At 41.8% G+C, this 21,876-nt stretch overlaps 1 protein-coding gene across 7 annotated transcripts in view; it reads right to left on the bottom strand.

The window, feature by feature from the left end:
- Positions 1-5,237: 5,237 nt before the first annotated feature.
- The window catches only part of ppp1r12a (protein phosphatase 1, regulatory subunit 12A), a 70,745-nt gene continuing 54,106 nt past the window's right edge, over positions 5,238-21,876 (bottom strand). For 6 of the 7 annotated variants that reach the window (XM_050036743.1, XM_050036747.1, XM_050036741.1 and 3 more), the window contains 6 exons: positions 18,924-18,940; positions 18,703-18,817; positions 16,748-16,852; positions 16,608-16,655; positions 12,566-12,616; positions 5,687-7,063 (listed from right to left, as the gene is read on the bottom strand). In XM_050036743.1, the coding sequence (XP_049892700.1) occupies positions 6,977-7,063; positions 12,566-12,616; positions 16,608-16,655; positions 16,748-16,852; positions 18,703-18,817; positions 18,924-18,940 (423 nt within the window). In that variant the 3' untranslated portion in view covers positions 5,687-6,976. Of the gene's footprint in view, positions 7,064-12,565; positions 12,617-16,607; positions 16,656-16,747; positions 16,853-18,702; positions 18,818-18,923; positions 18,941-21,876 lie in introns of all 7 variants that reach the window. The other variant, XM_050036746.1, reaches the window with a different exon arrangement.

Raw genomic sequence — 21,876 nt, 5'->3', positions numbered from 1 at the left:
CTCACGTGAAAGTCGGTTTGTTGGACCCATCAATCACTCGCTCTACTGGGACTTTCGCCGCCTTAACTTTCGTCCTTGTCATGCCGTGTTCCCCCCTGACGCTGCCAGACGCTGTTAAACTATAACGGCAATCAGCCACGTATCATCATCAGGACGGCTTTTTTTGTTGTTTAAAGGAAACTTTATGATGCCACAAGTCACTGCCCAAGCACGGGATTTCGACTTCGGACCGAGACCAGGCTTGAAAAAAAAAAAAAAAGTCAATTTATGTTGTACCTACGTAGTGCGTTTATTTTGAAAGAGACTGTAGGTAAACGTTAAATTTCCTGTGAAAACAGAAGTGTATTTTGAAAGAAGACAAAGGATGTAACAGGCAGAAGTTGACACGGCGTCCCAGAACGTCAACAACGCACCCACGTACCTTTCACATCGTATCTAGACATGGAAAGTCCATGACCAAACGTCGATATGTGACGAGGTCGGAGTGAGAATGTGTTGGACACACACACTCTACTAGGTGAGCTAGAGGTCACCCCTATAACGAGCACTCCTTGTTCTGACTTTTTAATCATAAAACAGTTGTCAAGACGCCATGCTGGCATGAAAAACCTGATCTCTGATAAACATCATAAATAATAAGAGGAAATGACCTGCTGTTTTCTCGTGATAACGGGTTGATTGTTTCGTTATCTTGAAATAACAAAGATCGTCTTCTCCAGATAAAAAAAAAAATGCAAGCACAGCTGTTCTTGGCTTCCATACATACCAGTGTTTTTCTGTTTATTAAGATTTACTACCAATCACATGTACTTTATATTTCATCTACTGAGGACAAACTGAAGTGTCCGCAGCTGACTGAGCTGAAGTGTAGATGAAAGCCTGCTGAGTAACGTTCATCATCTACAACAGATGTGACATAAAGACGCAGGTTCAACATCCGATCGCACAGACTGAAGTATAGCTCGCTATAATGGCAGAAACTAACAGCCTGATGTCACCGTCTTTGCCTCTGAGCCAGCCAAACAACACAAAGGCAGCAGTAACTCAAAACATTTGGTACTATAATGACATGAGGTCACGTTTTAAGGCCAGGAATCTGTCTTCGAGTTTTTTCTTTTCTTCTGTCAAGGTCCTGAGGAAGCACATCCATGTCACAGTATAGACACAAACCAGACTTCCTAACCACGTGGTGAGGCAATGGAAAAATAGAAAAGCAAAACACTTTTGCATGACTCTGGGCAATTATAGCAGATACCACCACTTATCCTCAAAGCTTGATCGAAACATCGGAGCCCTTTATTACAGATTTAAGTGAGCAGGTCACACCTCGTGAGCTGTTACTGACAGAAACTAGAGCTTACAGTAAAGTTATCAGTCATATAAACAGTGGTGGAAAGTAACTAAGTATGTTTACTGTGCAATTTTGAGGTACTTGTACTTGAGTGTTTCCATTTCATGCTGCTTTATAATGTTACTCCACTACATTTATTTGATAATCTAATTAAAATTAGCTCCACTTTCACCCACTGCACATTAAAGCAGGGGTAGGCAGTTTTATTTTGGCATCATTGAGCAAAAATCCCATGTTAAACTTGTGGCGTATTGTAATTCAAGTATTCAGAGAGAAAACTAGACTTCTGCACCTCCTCTTGGTTCTGCTTTCATGCTGTAAAAAACATTAGCCACAACTTTAGCCGTTAACAGGTGATTTCAGGAAGAGGGTGTTCCTATTGGCTGTAGATGCACGTCCCTTTGCTGACCGCCTGATTCAATGGTGGAGAATCCTGCGGAGAAAGTTGTTATTCCAGCATCGGCTATGACTGTCGACACTGCAAAGCAAGCCAAAACAGAAAGATGATAACAAAGTAAAACGTGTCAGTATCAATGAAGTCTTTCAGAGATGGAGAGAAAATGTTGCTAATGGTTTAGCCTTCTGCTAACTGGAGTCAAACGCTTACAGCTGCGGCTTCAAGTTCACATTGTAGTTAGAGCCTCGAGTCACAGTGTGTCCTTAGCCTCACTCCCCGCAATTACAGACCACCTCGTTGGGAGAAGAGCTGGCAGGAGTGCAACCCAGCAGCCACAACTTTGCAGCAGATCAGCAAACTTTCTGTTGCTGCCATTACGCAGGTTAGACTCGGCGCTGTGGGGTTTGTGCTTTTGTCTGGCTGAATTGGAACTGCTGCAGCTGCCGACTGAAGGTCCGTCTCTGGAGGTGCTGCCCACTCTCCTCCCAGTGAAGCGGTCTAAAGCGGCGGGGAGAAAGGCGGAGGGACCGTGGAGTGGCTAGCAGCTAATTCTTATCTCATTTGTGGTCTGATAAATAGAGAGCAGGACAGGAGGGGGCTGAGTGAATATGCTATGTGCAACTATTCAGGGAAATCAGAAAATCAATCACTGCACAGGAAAGTTACTGTGTTACTGTGTGAAGCACGTGCCTTCGCCCTCTTCTTCTGTTGTATGTCCTTAGACCTTCAGCTCCGTTGAGGCAAGCCTGACCAGTGTTCCATCATACAGGTCAGTTAGACAGTGATCGCCATTCGGTGGCCCGTGTTATTATGTGTTCCACAGTTTGTAGTGGATCCCCACATTCACAGTGGGCACTGTCCACGAGACCCAAAGTGTCCTACGCCTGTCCTCAGGTGACTGAGGGTTGTCCATTACTTTCGGGGCAGGTGCTGTTGGGAAACATCTGTGGGGTCTTCAATGTAGTGGCGGAGCCTTGATGGTTCTGCTGACTTCCACTGGTCCCTCCATCTTGCCTCGACGCAGGCAGCCCTGGAGGTATCAGATGGGACTTGAGACGCGAGCGCTGTGGTGTCTCAGTAGCGATCCTGCGGAGGAGGTGGGATTCACTCGTCTGTGCCTTTCAAGCGAGGGCCAGCGTGGCTGCTTTTCGTCTGACCTCTGCTGGAGCGATACCAGCGAGGACAGGCAGGATGCTGTACTTTTGTACTTCTACTTGAAGTTTTAAAGGACTTGAACTTGTAACTAAAATTAAAGATCTGAGTACTTTCACCACTGAATGTCAGTCACAAAGTGGAATCTGATTCTGTGGAGGAAGTTGCAGCAAACACTCAGCAGACACTCTTGTCACTTTACAGCTGTGTGTGCATGTCATCTTCCTCTGAGCTGTACTTTATTTGTTTCAAATCAGCTGCCATGTAGAATTACAATAGAGCACAGTGAAACGGTGCAGAATCATGAGAATGAATACTGTGAATCTGAAGGATTTTAAACTCAGTTAGGAGACCAGTCGGCTTACTGTTGATGCTTTTAACCTGCTGTACAGAAACAGTTCCTGCTGTTAATGGGGAAGCAGAGATATCACTCTGCTGATTCAAGGTCTTTTGGTCAAGACATTTAACTCTGTAATCTGCAGTGTTTCATGTGTCCGCTGTTACATTCATACATCTCCTGACTGTGTATACTCACTAGTTAAAAGAAATTTCTCCACTGTGGTAAAATGATGTTAAGTGCACCTGACTGTGCGCCATCTACTGGTCTGATGGTGTAGTGACAGTGAAGAGGCTCTACACTCCCTGTTGGAGAAGGGGCAGGTACAGTTTAAGTTCTCAGACATGAACTTTAACATAATTTTCAACGGTAAACATGACTGGTTATTAGAGTATAACGGCATTAAAGGGCCAGTTCACCCAAATTACAATAAAAGTATTTTCTACACATTATACCAGACCCAGAAGAGGATTAATCAACTACCCATATCATCTTCCTTTCTGACTCTTTCCTCCTTGTTTTATTTTATTCTATTTATTTATTTACTTATTTTATGTTATTTTATTTTATTTATTTATTTTTGGTGTGTTTGTTTACTCACTTGTCTCTATGTGCCTCATGACCTGAGATGGGTGAAGGATGTTTACAAATTGCCTGTTTCACTTAACACTGTTTGTACACTAATGACTGTTGAAAAGCTTTGAAATTCAATAAAGAGTTTAAAAAAATTAAAAAAATAAAAATAAAAGTACTTTCTGTTAAGCCCCTAATCTTGTCCACTCAGGTATGGAGTGCCATTTAAATCAATATTAAATAAATAAATAAATAAATATGCCTATGCAAGACATAAATATGAAATAAATCCTGACATAAATAAATATGGAAATATTCACTAAAAACATTCTGTATAAGAATGCCATTTAAGTCAGCATAAAAAAATAAAATAAAAAAATATGCCCTTTAGAAAATAAATATGGCCACAAAATAAATATGAAAAAAAAAATCATTTCCCCTGAAAAACATCCTTTTTAAAAAATAAAAACCTATTTATTTATTGAATTATAGTGACTTAATGATGAATTTATATTAACATTTATTTGTGTATTTATTTCAAAGCCATATTTATTTTTTTGTTTTATTATTGACTTAAATGGAATTCCATAGTTATGCAGGCAGTTTTAATTTTGAAATAAAAGTCCCCTGAAATAAAAAAAAAGGAGTCTTTTTGAGTGCCATTTAAGTTAATATTAAATAAATAAATATGCCTTTGAAATTAATAAATGTGGCCACTAAATAATCCTAAATTAAGTGTGAAATGAAATAAAAATCCACTCAATTTAAAACACGTAGTTCCCTGAAAACCATCTTTTTTTAAAAATAAAATCCAATTTATTTATTGAACTATACTAACTGATTGACATTATTATATTCAGATCTATTCATGTATTTATTTCCTTATTTAATTATTTTAGCATGCCATATTAATTTATTGATCTATTTATTCATCTAATATTGACTTGAAGGGCATTCCATAGATACACAGGCAGTTTTGATTCTATGTGCAAGAATTTTTGAGACTTCTGCTCCAATATGATGGAGGTGAATACAATTTTGTCGTGCTTGTATTGAAAAACACCGTTTCTTTCCAGAATAAGTGCATGTTACTAGGTACTTTTTGACAGAGAAATAATCCCAGTAAAACATTTCACAGTGAGAACTGATAATCCAGAGCTACATCATTGTTTCTATTTAAGAGACTTTACTCTTATTCATCCATCAAATCTCTGTTTGTCCTTCAAGTGTCTCAGGAACCGTTCGTCCGTTTTACTAAACACTTGGCAGGTGTATCGCTGGGGACCAAGAGAAGCGCAGTCTCGAGTGTGTGAGGTTGTGTGTATGAGCAGCTCTCGAGAAAGCAACCCCACAGGCCAGACAATCAGAATCAAGTGAAACCAGTTATTAAAAAACAATATTTAAATAATTAAATAATGAGACGTGGGAACTTTACAATGTACAAGTTTATTTTTAATGAACTCTTCAGTGGTTGGTAGTCACAGCACAGCTTGCATGTATTAAGCCACACACCTATTTTACAAGATGACGGGAAAAAAATAATAATAAAGAAAAACAAACAAACAAAAAAAAAAGTCTAAACCAGAGTAGATGGTCATCGGCCCATCTGCAGCGACTTTTTTTTTCCTTTTTAATTTTTTAAACTTTTACTAAAATATCCTTAAAAGGCCACTGAAATGCATAAAATGTTTTTTTTTTTCCAGATGCATGGAATATTTGATGGTGGCGATTTGCTTTAACCTGACATCAAGACTCCTCACATGGCATTGACAGTGCATGTAGACATTTGTAAAAAGGACTGGGTTAGCGATACCTAAGATAGTTCTCTTTTTTTATTTTTAGTGACAACACCTTGGCTATAATACTACAGCTTTATAAAAAAAAAAAAAAAAAAAAAAAAAAAAATTGGAAACAAAATTAACAGCACTCTTCCAAGATACTGAATACAATGAAAGTGAAATGTAGTGAAGCGATTATTTCTTTTTTTTTCTGTTTTTAAATCTCACAATTATGTGAACACTTATTTTAAACTGGAGAAAAATTAAAGCACTGAACACTGCCAGTCGTCCCCGTGTAACGAGAGAGCGGCTCTACTTTATGTATCCAATGTCTATAAAAGAAATAATAATTAAAACACACCTTTTTGTCCTCTGGAATTTTGTATACTTTTTAATAGTAACAGACGGGAACCATAAACGCATGCCATGTGCTGGTCTCAAACAAATACATACAGGTATATACAGCGTCACTCAGTACCTGCTAAAACAAAGTGAGAAATACAGAGTATAAACTGACTACACTACAAACTTAAAACAAAAAAAACAAAAAAAAAAAGAGGAGGAAGGTGAGCGATGGAAGCGGTGGAAGAGTGAAAAATCCTACTTGTGATGGACTCATCATTAAAGCATTAAAAAAAAAAAAGAAATGCATATTGCACATACAGTGAAAGCTTAAATTCCACCAGGTCCGCCTCTTTTTCCGCTAAAGCGAGAATTCAAAAAAAAAAAAAAAAAATCCCTCTTGGAGGAAGACACACAGAGGTAACAAAAAAAATGAGGGGGTGCGAGTGTGTGTGCGTCAGTGACTGTGTGTGTGTGAGGGAGGAGATAAGGAGCGATACGGGGCAGAAGTGGCACTTTAAGGGGTTTTTAAAAAGGGGAAACTGCACAGCACACAACACGAACACAAGGAGAGGAAAAGATTGTGGCACAAATAAAATCAGGTGTCGGATAATATCTGTTCTTCAGTGATAGCCGAGAGAGAAGAGAGAGAAGAGATCGCTGCGAGTGTTTTTTCTTTTTTTTCCTCTTTTATGTACAACTAAGGCTTATTGGTTAAATAGTTTTCAGGCTTCCCCGCCCGGTTACATGCTGATCACACGTCTCCTGTTTGTAAACTCAGTGGTTCTATCAGGACAGCAGCCACACGATCGAGTGGGTAATAGTCGAGGAGGAGGTGGTGGATGGATGGATGGATGCCGCAGTGGTGGTGGTGGAGCAAAAAAAGGGGGAGATAAAGAGCTGGGAGGAGGAAAAGAAAGAAAAAAAAACGGAGTCTTGTCTCTGATGTCTGTTGCAATTAATATCTAAATGTGCAATTCCATTAGTCACTGCCATGGGGGACTAGAGGGGGTGCAGAAGACGGGGCGGGGCAGAGGGGGTCTGTTCTACTTGGAAAGCTTGCTAATGACTCGAATGAGCGCTCCGTTCTCGTCCTTTAGTCTCTGGTTGTCTGCTTTCAAGTCTGGGAGCATCTGAAAGGGAAGAAAAAGGAAAAGAGGGAGGGGGAGGAGGAGACAGAGAGAGAGAGAGAGAGAGAGAGAGAGAGAGAGAAGGCTTAGACAAGTCTCAACAGACACAAAGCGTCGTCAAACCAGTCAGGCCGGTTTTTACAAACTGTTAATTGCAGCCTGTGTAAAGCAATCTCCGAGTCACACAGCATCGCTCATGTTTTGTTTTCTCCTTTATTTAAGAGAAAAAAGAAAATTAAATCTTTGTCCCAAGTCAAAGAGACAGAGAGGAGTATAAAGCGGGCACACCACAGGCCAAAGATCCTGAGAAAGCCATGCAGAGTCTGAGCGGCTGCTCAACGGCAGCCACAAAAATACACAGCAGAGACACAAAGTCACTTTTAATCTGATCTAGTGCATCGAAAGTTTGACATGTGGATCGCTGTATCGTCTCCAACAGAGCCCGGCAGGTGTCAGGAACAACTCTTGTTGTAACTGTGCAGCCAAGCAAAAAGCATCTTGGTGCTCCTGTGTTATCTGCAGATATTTAAAGATAATATGCAACTTTCCTGCATCTAAGTGTTTAAAAACGACTGGACCGATGTTATATGTTTTTGAGTTGTGCACTTACATCATCCTAAATGTTTCCAACAATGTTCAAACCCATAGAAATCTGTAATTTTAGTAAACGTAACACGGTCTGTGTCATTTGATCGCCGTTCATGTCGTCATATCCCCTTTACCTATGCGTCAAGGTTGTGGTTGTCTGCCAGAAGCTGTCATAAACTGACTTTTATCCAGTTTTCAGCCACACTATTACAATATCATTTTACAGATCTTGGTTGTTTTTAACTGTGTGATCTGATTGGATGAGGGATTTTAGTCACTGGATGTCTGGATCTTAAGCTAGCAGAGAAACAAGCTGCGCAAACGTCAGCAGCAACTCGTCTCTGGTACCGAGTTGCCAACAAATACTTAGTTATTTCACTCATATAAATATAATTGCTATCACTTTATTTCAGTTTCCTTCCTTCCTTCAAGCTCTACTGCAGTGGTTCCCAACTGGTCCAGCCAGGGGGTCCAGAATGCTCCTTAGTCATTATTTCACAACGTCTACACGGTTGAATGTATTCAGCGTCATACCTGTGTTTGTTGACGAGCTAGTTTGCTGTCTCTGTCAAGTACCTGTCTGTTATTCACTCACTCTACAGCACTCTAAAACAAATACTCTGTGCCAGAAATTCACTGTAATAAAAAAAATAAAGTTACGACGCTACTTTGAATGTTGTTTCGGCAATACTGCTCTGCTTTGGATGCTACTAATTAGTTATTAAAATAGAAAGTGAAATTTACAAGATAATCTCAACGAGCCACTTTAACTGAGTGCATTGTTCTGTACACCTTGGATAAAGAAATGTGTCTATGCTTCAGATTTAGCTTGTTCAACAACAGATGTCGGGATGAGACTGATCCCCAGGAGGAAAAAAAAAAAGCCTGTTAAAATGTCAATGAGATTGTTCAGCATTATATTCTGTTAATTTGTGCACATTTATTAGTAATTTTAGAGTCTGACTCAAATTACTGAAGAGCAGAATGTATGTGTTTCCCCTCATGACACCTGCCAGGCTCCGTAGTATCTAAGGTGAAGCTCCATCACGTCTGATTCTGGAGGGTTAGACTGAGTCGTAACGGATGAATTCTTGTATCGACTTTATCTCAATCTTGGCATGATTTTGAGATGCTGGACTGATGTGTGATACCGAACAAAACTCAGTACACTTAAGTATCACCAACAAAAACATAAATTCTGCTATTTGGGTGACAGTATGTCTTTAATTCTGTGAGATGCTTACATATATAACTGTGTAGTGTTTGACTGTTTAAAAAATGTACAGACACTGTGGTGGTGAACGTTAAAGGGATAGTTCGGATTTTTTGAAACAGGCTTGTGCGAGGTACTTATCGACACTCAGTGTGTTACCTACATGTACAGTAGATGGCGGCCCACTGAAAACAATTCACACCTGCCCTGTTTGGTTCGGTTCAATCAAACTCAAGTTCGTTTGCCCCCTCAGTGCGGTTCACTTGGGCAGGTGTGAACACAGCAATCACACTCAGGTGTGCACCAAAACAACCCGACCGAGACCGTCTTGAAGAGGTGGTGCACCGACTGACATCTACTACAGCTAACACACTGCCTCTAGCTGACACAACCTCGCTTCAAAAAAATCCAAACTAACCTTTTAAGTAGGGTGACGCATGTTCTACGTCACTGACACTCCAACAACAGATTCCAGTCCCCTTAAAAACAGACTCATGTACTGATCACAGATGACCATCAACTGCTAGCTCACATGTTCATTCATGTTCTGACATGAGTTTACACTTGATACTGATCAGGCACAATGCTGAGCCTGTGTCCATGCTTGTTGATGTCATCTGTCAAAATTAAACATTTGGGGGAGAAAACGAGGGGAGGGGGAAAGGAAAGGTTCCAATCTCTGAAAATTTGGTTGATGCCAAAAAAGGAAGCCACTTCATGCAAGGAAGCCAGAACAAGCCAAACTGAACAACTGAGCTCCCTGTGATGGAAGCGTCACAACTAGGAACTACAAAGAGGACACTTTCCTTTACAGTGATTCATGTGTTCGTTCAGAATTAAGCTTTGGAGTAAATTTAGACACCTGCCAGCCTTTAATGACACCTACCTGAGCCTTTCTCCACCTACTGTAGATATATACGTTAGTTTGACATATGTAGGGTATGTTTACGAGCTGACAGTTGTGGAAATCACCTGCCAGCTGCCGACTGTAAAAGGAGAGTGTCCTGTTGTGAAAATAAAAAAAAGACACCCTCCCCAATCTGAAAACCAAAAGCTCTGGGGAGGCAGAGGGGGGCGGAAAGGGGAGGTTACAAAACCAGTGGTGGTTGGGCGGCTGGGCACCTGCCTGTCTATGGGTGCGGGCAGAGCACGAATGGAGCATGAGAAGAATGGGGTTGGGAAGAGGAGGAGGGGGGGAGGGGGAAGGTGAGGAAGAAGAAGGACAGGAAAAAAGGAGGAGATGGTGGTGGACAGACGGACGTGGCTTAGAGGTCGACGGTGGGCAGCTGGCTGCAGGCGGACTGCGAGAGCTTTGCCAACACGCGGGACAGGGCCCGGTTCTCAGCCTGCAGCCGCTCCTTAACCTGCCGCAGGGCCTGAACCTGTTTTACCTGGGGGAGGTTCTGCAGGGGGGGAAAACAACAACCACAACACAGGAAAACAAAGAGAAAGGAGGGAAGGAGGAAGGAGAGAATGGCAGGAGAGGAAAAGGTTTGTAGAAACAGGTGAGGAGAGAAAGGTTTAATGAAAGACAGGACAATATAAATTAATAGAGAAGAGGGGCCGAGAGGAGGAGAAGAGGGAGAACAGAAAAAGGAAGATTGTTAGAAAATGGGGACAGATTTTGGAAACCGAAGGAATGATTAAGAGCTTTTCCGCTTCAGCGTGATGCTTGTAGATAGAATGGAAAAGTGACACTGATAAGATCAGCCAGCTGCCTAAAAATAAACACACTTGGTTATCACAGCGATGGGAACAACACTTGCTTACTAGGATTTAATGGATTTTTTTCCCTCTCTCTCTGTCGTCCTAACATCAGTTCCAAGAAAAGGGACATTTAATTGGCCGTCTCAGTGGAGGAGCTTAACCGAGATGTCAACATAGATTACAGCAGCTGACCTGAGATGTGCCTGAGCTGAGTAACAGATGCACGTTTAGCAGGAGGAGTCGAACATGTGGACACAGGTGAGATACTGTACTGAACAGGAATCACATTTACAAGAGTGGAGGTTGTAACATTTACGTATTCACAACATTAGATATTCATTTGTAAGACTCATCAGGAGCTTTTTAGCCCCAATTGTGAAGACAATAAAGCCTCCACTAAAATAGCATTTCAAGTCTTGTGTGTGATTTATCCTGGCTTCCTAAGCGCAGAGGAAAAGTCCACTAGCTGCTAGGCTAATTTACACAATGTAAAATGCCATAGGCTTGTGCTAATAACGTTAGCATGCTATATTTGTTTGGAAAACGTGTTTATAGACAGTTGTTTTGTCGGTTGTTAAATGTTGCTGTTGTCCCTGGCTTCATACGAGCAGAGGAAAAGTCCACTAGCAGCTAGGCTAATTTATACAATGTAAAATGCCATAGGCTTGTGCTAATAACGTTAGCATGTTGTATCACTTTTCTTGTGCTGCTTTCAGACACTTTTCACGAGTATTCAAACCTTTGAACCCTGAGAAAATTGGTGCAATTTCTTTCAGAAATCAGGGGAAAAAGGCAATGAGCAACTTGGTAAGAAATGTCCCACAGATTGCAAAAAGTTAAAAGATTTAGGAAATTATTTTTCAAAACCTATGGGAAAAAAAAGCTAGAGGAAAACTAGATTTATAATTATTATTATTACATATTTCAAATTATGTTGCATAATTATTATTTTAATTTTTAAGCTCTTTTTCCAGGTTGTTTTCTGGTTTGTTTGTTTTTAACTTTCTTTCATTTTTGAGGCAATAAAAACCAAAAAGGAAAAGTTTGTACGCAAATACAGTTTCTCTTTGAGGATTATACTGATGCCGAATTGACAAGAAAACAACGTGAGACTGAATTTATTTTTAGACGTGCGACAATTTCAAAGGCAAAGGTCTTTTCTTATTTGTCAACAATACTGCATATTAATAAAGTCGTGGTTAATGTTTGTGATGTTGGTGTTGTCTCGTCATCGTCTCGTCTTTGTCATAGGACAAAGGGTGTTGCCGAACATATTTAGTCCTAGTTTTTGTTGACAAAATTGAAGGCTCTCCAAGTCTTCCTAAGCTTGAAAAGTTTTTGTCACATACAGCAAACATCTCCTCACGAACCGCTAGCTACATGTCCTCTGAATATGCAATGAAAAAAATATCTGGTTACTTTCTCAACATGTATATGTCTGAACAGGGGGGTCGTCTCACATTTGGGCCAAGATGATTTTTTTTTTTCCCTTTATCAACTACATCATATTTGTCCGGTTTTAAAAACAGACATGATGTACATACAGAGTATTTCTAAGAAAATGTAATTTAATACAACCTGGGACCTGTTTTTTGTAATTTAGCCCATTATTCCCACTGATTATAATAACACTGCACTCCAGATGTTAATTGCTAAGATCTGAAATGTTATTAAACACCTGTCTGATCGTCACTGCTCATGCTTCCAGATTCTTAAAATATTATTTGGGTACAATGAAAGTAAAACATATCTTTTAAACATGGTGGCATTTTACATGACTCACTGCTCCCATTAAACCCCCAAAAGTGAGATTTATACACAAAGGGACACTGATTGACTGACGTGACAGCTGTTAGCACTATGCTGGAGCTCACAAGTACCACCTCCACACTCGCTGTGTTCTTGACTCCATTAATGGAAACCTTCTAAACCCCACTGTGCATGAACAGAGAGTATAATGTGTGTGTGTGAGTGTGTATGCCTGTGACTGTGTGTACCTTAAGTTCCTCCTCCATCTCAGAAATCTTCCTTTCTAGAGCTCTTCTTTCCTGCGGGGGCGGAGGAGAGCAGGTTAAACTCTGGAGTCGCACATTTAATGGAGACAATTAGCAGGAAGCACACTTTAGTGCAGGCTCTACACACTGCATAAAATACGGTGGGGAAGATGGTGAGGGTGTAGCGACAGCACACACACACACTTGAACACACGCATGTCTCGTGAGGCGTCTGCAAGCAACAGCCAGCTCTGACTTACATATTCAGTGACGTGTATGTAATTCATATGTAAGGATATCCAAGGCAGGAATGAGTCCACAGATGGGAACATGGAGATGTGTTGGATGGTATGTTAAAGAAATAGTTTGGATTTTTTTTTAAGTGGGGTTGTGTGAGGTACTTTATCCATAGTCTGTGTATTACCCACAGTTGATGGCAGTCAGCAAGCCCTCAGTTAGGAGAAGCAGGGAGGAGTACTGTCACAGAAACTAAGCAATGTACTGCTGTGGATGGAGGCAGCAGCACAACATACTTTAGCCACTTAAATAAACGAAGAGCGGTTTATGTGCACGCAATGGTTTTAGCTAGTCTTATTGCTTTACGTTGCAGGCAAACAGCCCATTCAAACAGGGAACTGAGGCCTTTTCCCCCCGCTCTTTTCAAAACAGTAATGTTACGTTGCTGAACACAGGAGCTGCTGGTCTACCGCTGCCTTGTTCGGTAGTTTGTTTGTGTTATTCTGTGACTTCGGTGAATCCAAACTAACGCTTTGAAAAAAACAAAGTCACACAAAAACACAAACAAACTGATCAAGGCAGTGGTAGTAATAGCAGGGTTGGGTACAGAACTCGGTACTTTTAAGGGTACCAACCAAATTACGTTGGTATCACAAGTGCTGATTCACGTTGCCAAATTTCGGTATCTAAGAAAGGAGCATTGTTGGCTTCCCAGCTAGCTATCTGTTCTATTTTCTCTCCTATTCTATTTTATAAATAGTCTTGTATCACATAGATACATCAGACAGAGACTCAGAAAAGCGCAACGAGGGAAAAGTATTACGAGAAAAGAGCAGAATCACTTATTGACTGCAGGTTGTTCAAAAGTTCTGTTTTTGTTATTAGTGATAGAGTAAAGGAATTTGAAGTACTGGCACCAGTTCAAATGTCAGCAACTCCTGTGTTCCGCGAGGTAAAATTACTGTTTTTGTCAATAGAGTCTGACTTTGAAGAGAGCATAGATACATTTCACTTTAAGTTCAGTTCCAGGTTTGAAAGGACTGAAATGACAGCAAGGTAAAGTGGTGTAAATATTCTGAATATATCGAACACCTCAAGGTTCTGTGTGTAACTCTGGTGAAAGAGAGCTGATTGTTGAGTCTCATTCCCAGGTCTTTAAATACAGATGCTCTGGGTTGACTGTTGGACTGAACCAACGACTCAAAGCGTCTGTACGTACAGTAGGTGAAGATTCTCAGTCATTCAGGTCATGGTAATCGTAAGTGCTATATCTTAGGCAACTGTCGCCTGAGTGTCAGACTGAAGCTCCCAGAACATTCAGTCTGACATCGCCTCCATTGAAGGCGATTTACAAGGGGGAGGGAATTTGATTTTTCCCTAACCAATCAGTAGAGATCAACGACTCACCCAGAATCTGACATCATTAGTATCCATGCCTCTGGGGTGGCGAAAACAAGCGAGCATTGCCCGTTTAAAATGTCTCCGTCGTTGTGCACACCCAGCTGCATCGCCGTTAAATCCAGTTTAGCAGCTTCCTTAATTTGGTCCTCCATTAACGCGAGTAGTGGCGAAATACCTCGATAGCATCGTTAATGTGGCGCTGATTGGCTAATCGCTAGACCTGCCCCCACCCCCGGCGTTCATTGGTCCTTCCATCGTTTGGACGAGATAAATTGCAAATTCATTGCAGTATGCCAGACCAGAGATGCGAGCCTACTCAGTTGAGTGGGCGGGGTTTATGGTCTGGAACCAGGCTAAGGCAACTGGACTTGCTTGAGTTTCTTGAAGACGTTTCGCCTCTCATCCAAGAGGCTTCTTCAGCTCTAAATGACCGGTGTGGAGTCGCAGTGTGGGTGTGAACCCTTACAGAGTCGATAAGGTCACATGTGAGTCGTTAGTGTTAGATGGGTCCAGGTGTGAATGGGTGCTAGGTCGTCTGGGGAGGGATCCCAGGATTGAAGAAGCCTCTTGGATGAGAGGGGAAACTTCCTCAAGAAACTCAAGCAAGTCCAGTTGCCTACAATATAGCACTGAAGACAAAAGGCCCGTTTCCACTGAAGAAGTTCCTGGTACTATTTGGGGGGCAGGAACTACTACAGGAACGTCCTCTTGCTCGGCCCTCTCAACCGCTGTGTCTCCACTGAGAGAGCGGAGTACGAGGAAGGTTCCTGTAAAGTTACGGGCTCTGTATGTGATGTAATCGTTGCGCGACCATTTTGACTGGGGCGACGTAGGGGCGCCGTTAGCTGTTAGCCCTTAGCGGTGTCTGTAATAACTCACTAAATGGCCCGTGAAAATTTTTTTTTTCCAGCGGATGTCTTAGTTACAACATGATAGAGCTAACTGGAGTAGTATCATGTCGTATCCGACAACGGGAGGCTTTTAACAGATGACGTCCTGATGTTAGCCTTGCTGCTGTTAACGTTAGCTGTCCCTGTCAGCTGCAGCCTGATGCTTTCTAGACATCGTGATTTCCCAAAACTGAATACATACCACAGATATCAACACAAAACTGCTTTGCTAGCTCAATCATGTTGTAACTAAGATATCCGCTGGAAAAAATATTTTTTTCACAGGCCATTTAGTGAGTTTTTTTTTACATGGCAGCGGAAGCTATGAACGAGCTAACCCTCGTCTGCTGAGTTTTAAAAATGCCGGCTATTTTGTTGCTTTCTGTTGTCGTCACATCCCTCCTGAGTATATCCAATCAGCACTAAGTAAATCCCAAGCCCCAGCCAGGAGTTTCTCGGGGCCGTTCTGAGTACCTACCCCGAGGCAGGGACTTGTTTAGCCCCCGTAAAAGTCCCGGAACTCTGTCCTTCGGGGGTGGTTCCTGCGGCGGAGACACGCACCAACGGCCCCGGCCCCATAAAATTACCCCGAAGTTCCTGCGGTGGAAACGGGCCTAAAGCTTCTGTATCTTCCATTCTTTTTTTGGGTGGCTAAAATATGCTTTGCTGCTGCTCCCAGCCACGGCAGTACATTGCTTAGCTTTAGCTATGGAGAAGTACCTCATATAACCCCACTTAAAGAAATACAAACTATCCCCTAAATGAAATGACTCATGGACACAAGGGTCAGAATGTCTTTTTTGAACACAACAAAACAAAAAAGGACATTCTTGTATTATAAAACGTGAAGACAAATGGAGGATGGTCTTAAACGTGGCGTAAAAATAATGGATGAATTTTATAAATCTATGGATTATGGCTTCATGGCTAAACAGCTGCAGCTGAAGACACCAGCATATTACTGCATGAGTGAAAAAACACCATGAACACACACACATGCACAGGTTCGTTCAACAGCAATGTAACGATCTACAGTTGATCTACTTCCTGTATAAACTAGATAAACACACTTCCACACACACACACACACACATGAATAACAGAATAAGCAGTCTGGAGAAGAGGTGACCACACGCTGCCTCTGAGGTTTTAAGTCAGGTGAGAGAGAAGGTGGCAGTGTTCTGGGTGGCGATGAGGGGGAGAGGGGAAGTCCCTTTGACCCCCCCCGACTACATGTGTGACACGACAGCCAGCAGCAGAGAGTAGACTGATACAGAGAGTCAGGTTAAGATCATACCACCACCCAGATGATATTGGGGCCTGCTTGTTACCTTCAGACATAAACCCATCGGTAGTGTTACCAACATGTTTAAAGCAGCTCGGGTTTATCAGAAATAACACAAGGACGTCTGAGTAGTTTGAGATAAACTTGAGAGAGACATGAGTTACACATCAGTTCAGTAAAGTTTAGTGTTTTAAAACAAAGGACGTGTGAAACAGAGCGGTGTTGTCATTACCCTTTTCTCCATCTCAAGCTGTGATCGGTCAGCATAGCGTTCCTGCCTCTGCAACGGGAAAACATACAAGTCATTCGTCATGAGGAGTTCTAATGGTGTTGTCGATACTGATGAGCTGAAACAGTGTGGGCTCCATGTACCTGTGTGGCCTTCTCTAGTTGTAGCTTCAAGTCTGCCAGCTCCAGGTCTGTGTCACGTAACTGGGCCTTCAACTTCTCGTTCTCAGCTAAGATCTGCTCGTAGAGCTGCACAAGAGACACAAACATAATCAACAAGTGTGACAAGTAAACAATCAAGGGACTCTAACGTGCAATTCTCTCTGCCACCGAGTATGGAACAAAGGAAGCATGTCCACCACTGCACAACCAAAACAGGAAGAGGATAACGCTTTTGTCTTCCCACGGTGGCTATCGGTATCGGCTATTCCCAGGTTGCATTAATGGAGGATGGAGGAACAAGAGTAACTGGACTCTGAGGAAAACGGAGAGTGATCCGGTTGTCAGTTCAATTCAGTCAAATCCCATGAATTCTGTGTGACCTTGCAATTTTGTCCGATCACTGCAACTTTACAGCAAAATAGGTCAAGTCAAGAGCAGTTCATGGTGTATTCTCCTTGCCCTTCTCTGTGTATTATGAGACTACTGCTTCCCGAGTGTGAGCTCCATGACTGGGACAGTGTTGCACACACAGTGACAGGACACACTGTTAGCATCACAAGGCTAACGTTTGGGTTAGATGACAGAGTTGGGCTGTGTCAGTGTGTAAGTGTTTGGAGCAGGGGCAATTGCTCTGAGACAACAAGGGAGGCTGAACTTCCCCTAAAATTTCATAGAAGAAATTGTCAAATATGCACTATTGAATTTATATTACAATAAGAATTTACACTGCATTAAACGTGCGCTAGGATGCTTTCACATCATGACTATGATGTTCAAACGTCAGCTGTTTATCACCAGTTTTCAAACGCGACCTCCCTGTCATACATTCTCATGTCAGCACGGTAGACGCGGAGCCTCCAAGCATTCCTATGAGACAGCGCTGAGCAGGTTTTTTTTTCATGCAGCAAAGCGAGACGCTCATTGGATAAATGCGACAAAATCGTCAAATTTTATGATGTCCCTGCTTGAAAGACCAGCAGCCGCCTCTGGTTTGGAGGGGGTAGCTGTGTGTATGCTTGTGAGTGTGTGTGTGTGCCAGCAAAAGTAGCTCTTTTGCATGTTTAGGTTGCCAAACACTGGTCTACTGGCTCAGTGTTGGATGTTAGCTGCTGCTGCTGTATTAGCTTGTGCTAACCAGGCAGAAAGAGCAGCTGACGGAGACGGTCCTTCAGCGCTGCCTCTAACAGCAGCAACAGCTAATCATCAGCGATCATCTGATAAGAGTTGAAAAGTCTGATTCCATTTAAATACGGTAAATTCTTATTGAAAATTTGGTAAAAAGCTACAATGTTAAAGGAGCCGAACAGACACTCTCCCTCCCTGGATTACATCCTCCAGTTCCACCGGCTGCAGGCGCGGGGTTACGTCCTTGTACAGCACACGGAGGCGGCTTCCCTCCCGCCAGTGGGCGTGGACTGAATGGCTGCAGCCTGGAGTCATGAGACAAGAGGCTGCAGACATACCCCTCCGGACACGCCCACAGCGTTTCACAGCAGAGTGAAGATTTGTTTTTCCATGACTTTGAGAGCTAATTTTATATACTTAGCGATTTTTTTAATCTTTCAAATTTGGCTCAGTGATTAATGAGACATATTTCTGTGATGTGACAAACTTATAACAGACATTTAAGCCAATTTTTGTCAGCTCTGCCTTCAGACCTGTTTCTATTACTTAGTGCTTCCTGCTGTTGGCTCGTACTTTGGATTGTGCTGCCAAATCATTAGACTCACTAATTTGGTACTTGGGCCTACTCAGTATCAATCAGTGATGTCTTAGTAAAACACATTTTAGTGTAGACCATAACTGAGTATCACACCCATGTACAAAATTTCCTGTACAAAAGTCAAACTGCATCCTTTGCCAGTCGTAGGAATTAAACCCAGCATTCAGATAAGCTGAAGCAGCGGTGTGTGTAGCGTTTTAAATCCAGTACACACCTTCTTATAATCAGTGGTGTCGTCTCTGTCCAGTCGGCTTGAGTATGTCCTCCGACTCTCACCATAGCCACGGCTAAGAGTGTCATTGCGATCTATAGATGAAGTGCTCTCATTCCTGCAACAACAACATAATTCAAAATTAAAAAATTTGTTTTGCAGTACAGGTAACGTATAATGGATAATAAGAAAGAGCGTGACAATATGAAGAGGGCGAAACATACCTGGACAACCTGTCACTCTGTAAGAAAGCACAAATAAAAGCAAAGGTTAATGATGATGAAGAGAAAAGCACATCACGACACTGAAAGCAGACACGTCTTAATGTTCTTCTTATTCAGACATAAACAAACTGAACAGACAGAAGAGATGAGACATTTTAAACTAAACCTCCACTCTCAGATTCTACAGCCTCTCTGCATCCATCAGCACCTGAACTTCCCTCCTTTGCAATCTGCCTCCTACACTCACTCCTGCACAACACACAAATACATGCAGATTTATTCCTAAACAGCTGCCATGCCAGCAAACTGTCTCGAGGCCTACTTCGTCTGCAGGCCTGCTGCGCTTTGTGCAGCGGCCCCCAGAACGGGGCCAGACATCAGATAGGGAGGTCGGGTCCGAGGGTCGGGCTTCCAGCTATTTTAAAATTGCAGTCCGCTTCCTGGGGCGGACAGAGGGCGGCGGAGACACAACAATGCTACAATCTGAGTAGAGGAGTCCTGAAGCCTTCAAGGAAAACCATCAGCTGATCAGATACACAGCCGGCTTGGCTCCATTCAATGCACGACGAGAGATTACAGCCACGATCTGGCAGTCACGACTCATGAATAACAAAGCAATGCTCCTGTTTGTGTTTTATAACGTGAGTCCTGATGATTTTTATCTAATAAGGTTCAATAATTTGCCGTGTAAATCTTTTAAAGTCTGCTATAAAACACGATCTCTTCCAAATCTGCATTGCCCAAACACATTTTAACATTTTGCTGCTTTTAATTGAGAGTTCCAGGCAGGAAGAGAAGACACTCAGAAGCTTTTCCTGTACGCTTTCCGATCTCCACGCAGAGATAATTGCTTGTTTCCTATTTAGTGCTCTGTTGCTGCTCCACCCTGTCGACTGTCCTCCTGAAAGTGACGGCTGGATGCAGCGTATATATCCCCACTGATTGTACTCGAGTAAACAACTACTGTCTGCTCTCAATGTCACGCTGCAAACACTCCTATTCAAACAGGATGTTCATCCAGCCAGCACTGTTTTCACAACACTGCCCTTTCTGCCTCATGCTGCCTCGTCCATGGATATGGAATTCATTTAATTGGATTCAAAAGCTCGTCAGAGTTTTATTTTTATTTCAGGTATTGGAGGACAGGTTGATCCATTACTAACATCAGGGCTGTTCAACTATATTGTCCGGAGGGCCACATTTTCAGAAAGCTAAGGGCCCGGATATTTCCCTCAGCTATTATTCTTATTATGTACAACCTTTGTTTCACTATACTGCACTTTACATCAACTATTTACAATTTACAACCTCTGCTTATAACCTCTCTTGTCCTCTCCTCCGTGTGAACAGCTGACAGTTCAGATGAAGTTTCACAGAATTTTGTCACGACTGCTGGTCTCAGTGGAATCATTCAGGGCCTCCCTGCTGCCTTGATGATGCAGATTTTTTTTACAAAACAGTTTATTTGTTAACGGTTTATCTTCAAGAACACTGTAATCCTGTACTGCTGATTTATTGGAGGTTTATAGCAACAGCTGAAAGACAATTGGGAATGCAACCTTTGTCTATGACGCCCCAAAGCTATGGAGCACACTACCTATAGATATCAGGGCAGCTGGCTTACTAAATATTTTCAAAAGAAAGCTAAAAATGTCTTCACTCTAGCCTTTAACTAGCTAGGACTTTCCAGCCTGAAACTGTTTCCTTTTATATTTCACACTGCTGCAAGTCTTACTTGATTCTAATATTTATGGCTTTAGGATTCTATGATTTTGGTGATTTGGTGGTTTTATGCTCATTCTGTCTATGTGAAGCACTCAGAGTGTATAATTCCCTTGAAGAAGAATCAGAATCAGAAGAATCAGAAGAACAAGAAGAATCAGAGTCAGAAGACGCAGAAGAACAAGAACAATCAGAAGAAGAAGAAGAATCAGAAGAAGCAGAAGAAGAATCAGAATCAGAAGAATCAGAATCAGAAGAATCAGAAGAATCAGAGTCAGAAGAAGAATCAGAATCAGAAGAAGAATCAGAGGAATCAGAGTCAGAAGAAGAATCAGAATCAGAAGAACAAGAAGATTCAGAGTCAGAAGACGCAGAAGAACAAGAACAATCAGAAGAAGAAGAAGAATAAGAAGAAGCAGAAGAAGAATCAGAATCAGAAGAATCAGAATCAGAAGAATCTGAAGAAGAATCAGAGTCAGAAGAAGAATCAGAATCAGAAGAAGAATCAGAAGAATCAGAGTCAGAAGAAGAATCAGAATCAGAAGAAGAAGAATCAGAGTCAGAAGAAGAATCAGAATCAGTCAGAAGAAGCAGAAGAAGAAGCAGAATCAGAGTCAGAAGAAGAATCAGAATCAGAAGAAGAATCAGAATCAGAAGAAGAAGAATCAGAATAATCAGAAGGATCTGAAGAATCAGAATCAGAAGAACAAGAAGAATCAGAAGAAGAAGAATCAGAGTCAGAAGAAGAATCAGAAAGAAGAATCCGAGTCAGAATAAGAATCAGAATAATAATAAGAAGAATCAGAATCAGAAGAAGGAAGAAGAGTCATCATCAGAAGAATCAGAAGAAGAATCAGAAGAAGAAATATTTTATTAATATCTGAGGTGAGATTAAAATTTTTTCCACTCTACTGTCATATACAAACAGGCTGGAAACACGCACACACATACAGGACCTATACATGCATTAAATGGAGAGATGTCAGAGAGAGGAGACTGCTTTGGACAGACGCCCTGAGTGGTTTGGGGTTCAATGCCCAGGAGGTGAACTGGCACCTCTCCAGCCACCAGTCCACACTCCATATTTAGTGCGTACAGGGACTTAAACTGTCAAGTGTTCCTCACATGATACATTCAAGGACCATCGGAAAACTAAAAATTTGACAATTTCTGTTTCTACAGTTTCTGGTGATGATAAACAGTGGAATCTAGGTAATATGTAAAAGATGAC

The sequence above is a fragment of the Epinephelus moara genome, chromosome 23, assembly GCF_006386435.1.
Source record: "Epinephelus moara isolate mb chromosome 23, YSFRI_EMoa_1.0, whole genome shotgun sequence".
In the NCBI taxonomy this organism is placed as follows: domain Eukaryota; kingdom Metazoa; phylum Chordata; class Actinopteri; order Perciformes; family Serranidae; genus Epinephelus; species Epinephelus moara.
The sequence above is the reverse complement of the archived record's forward strand: the minus strand, read 5'-3'. Positions and strand labels throughout refer to the sequence as shown.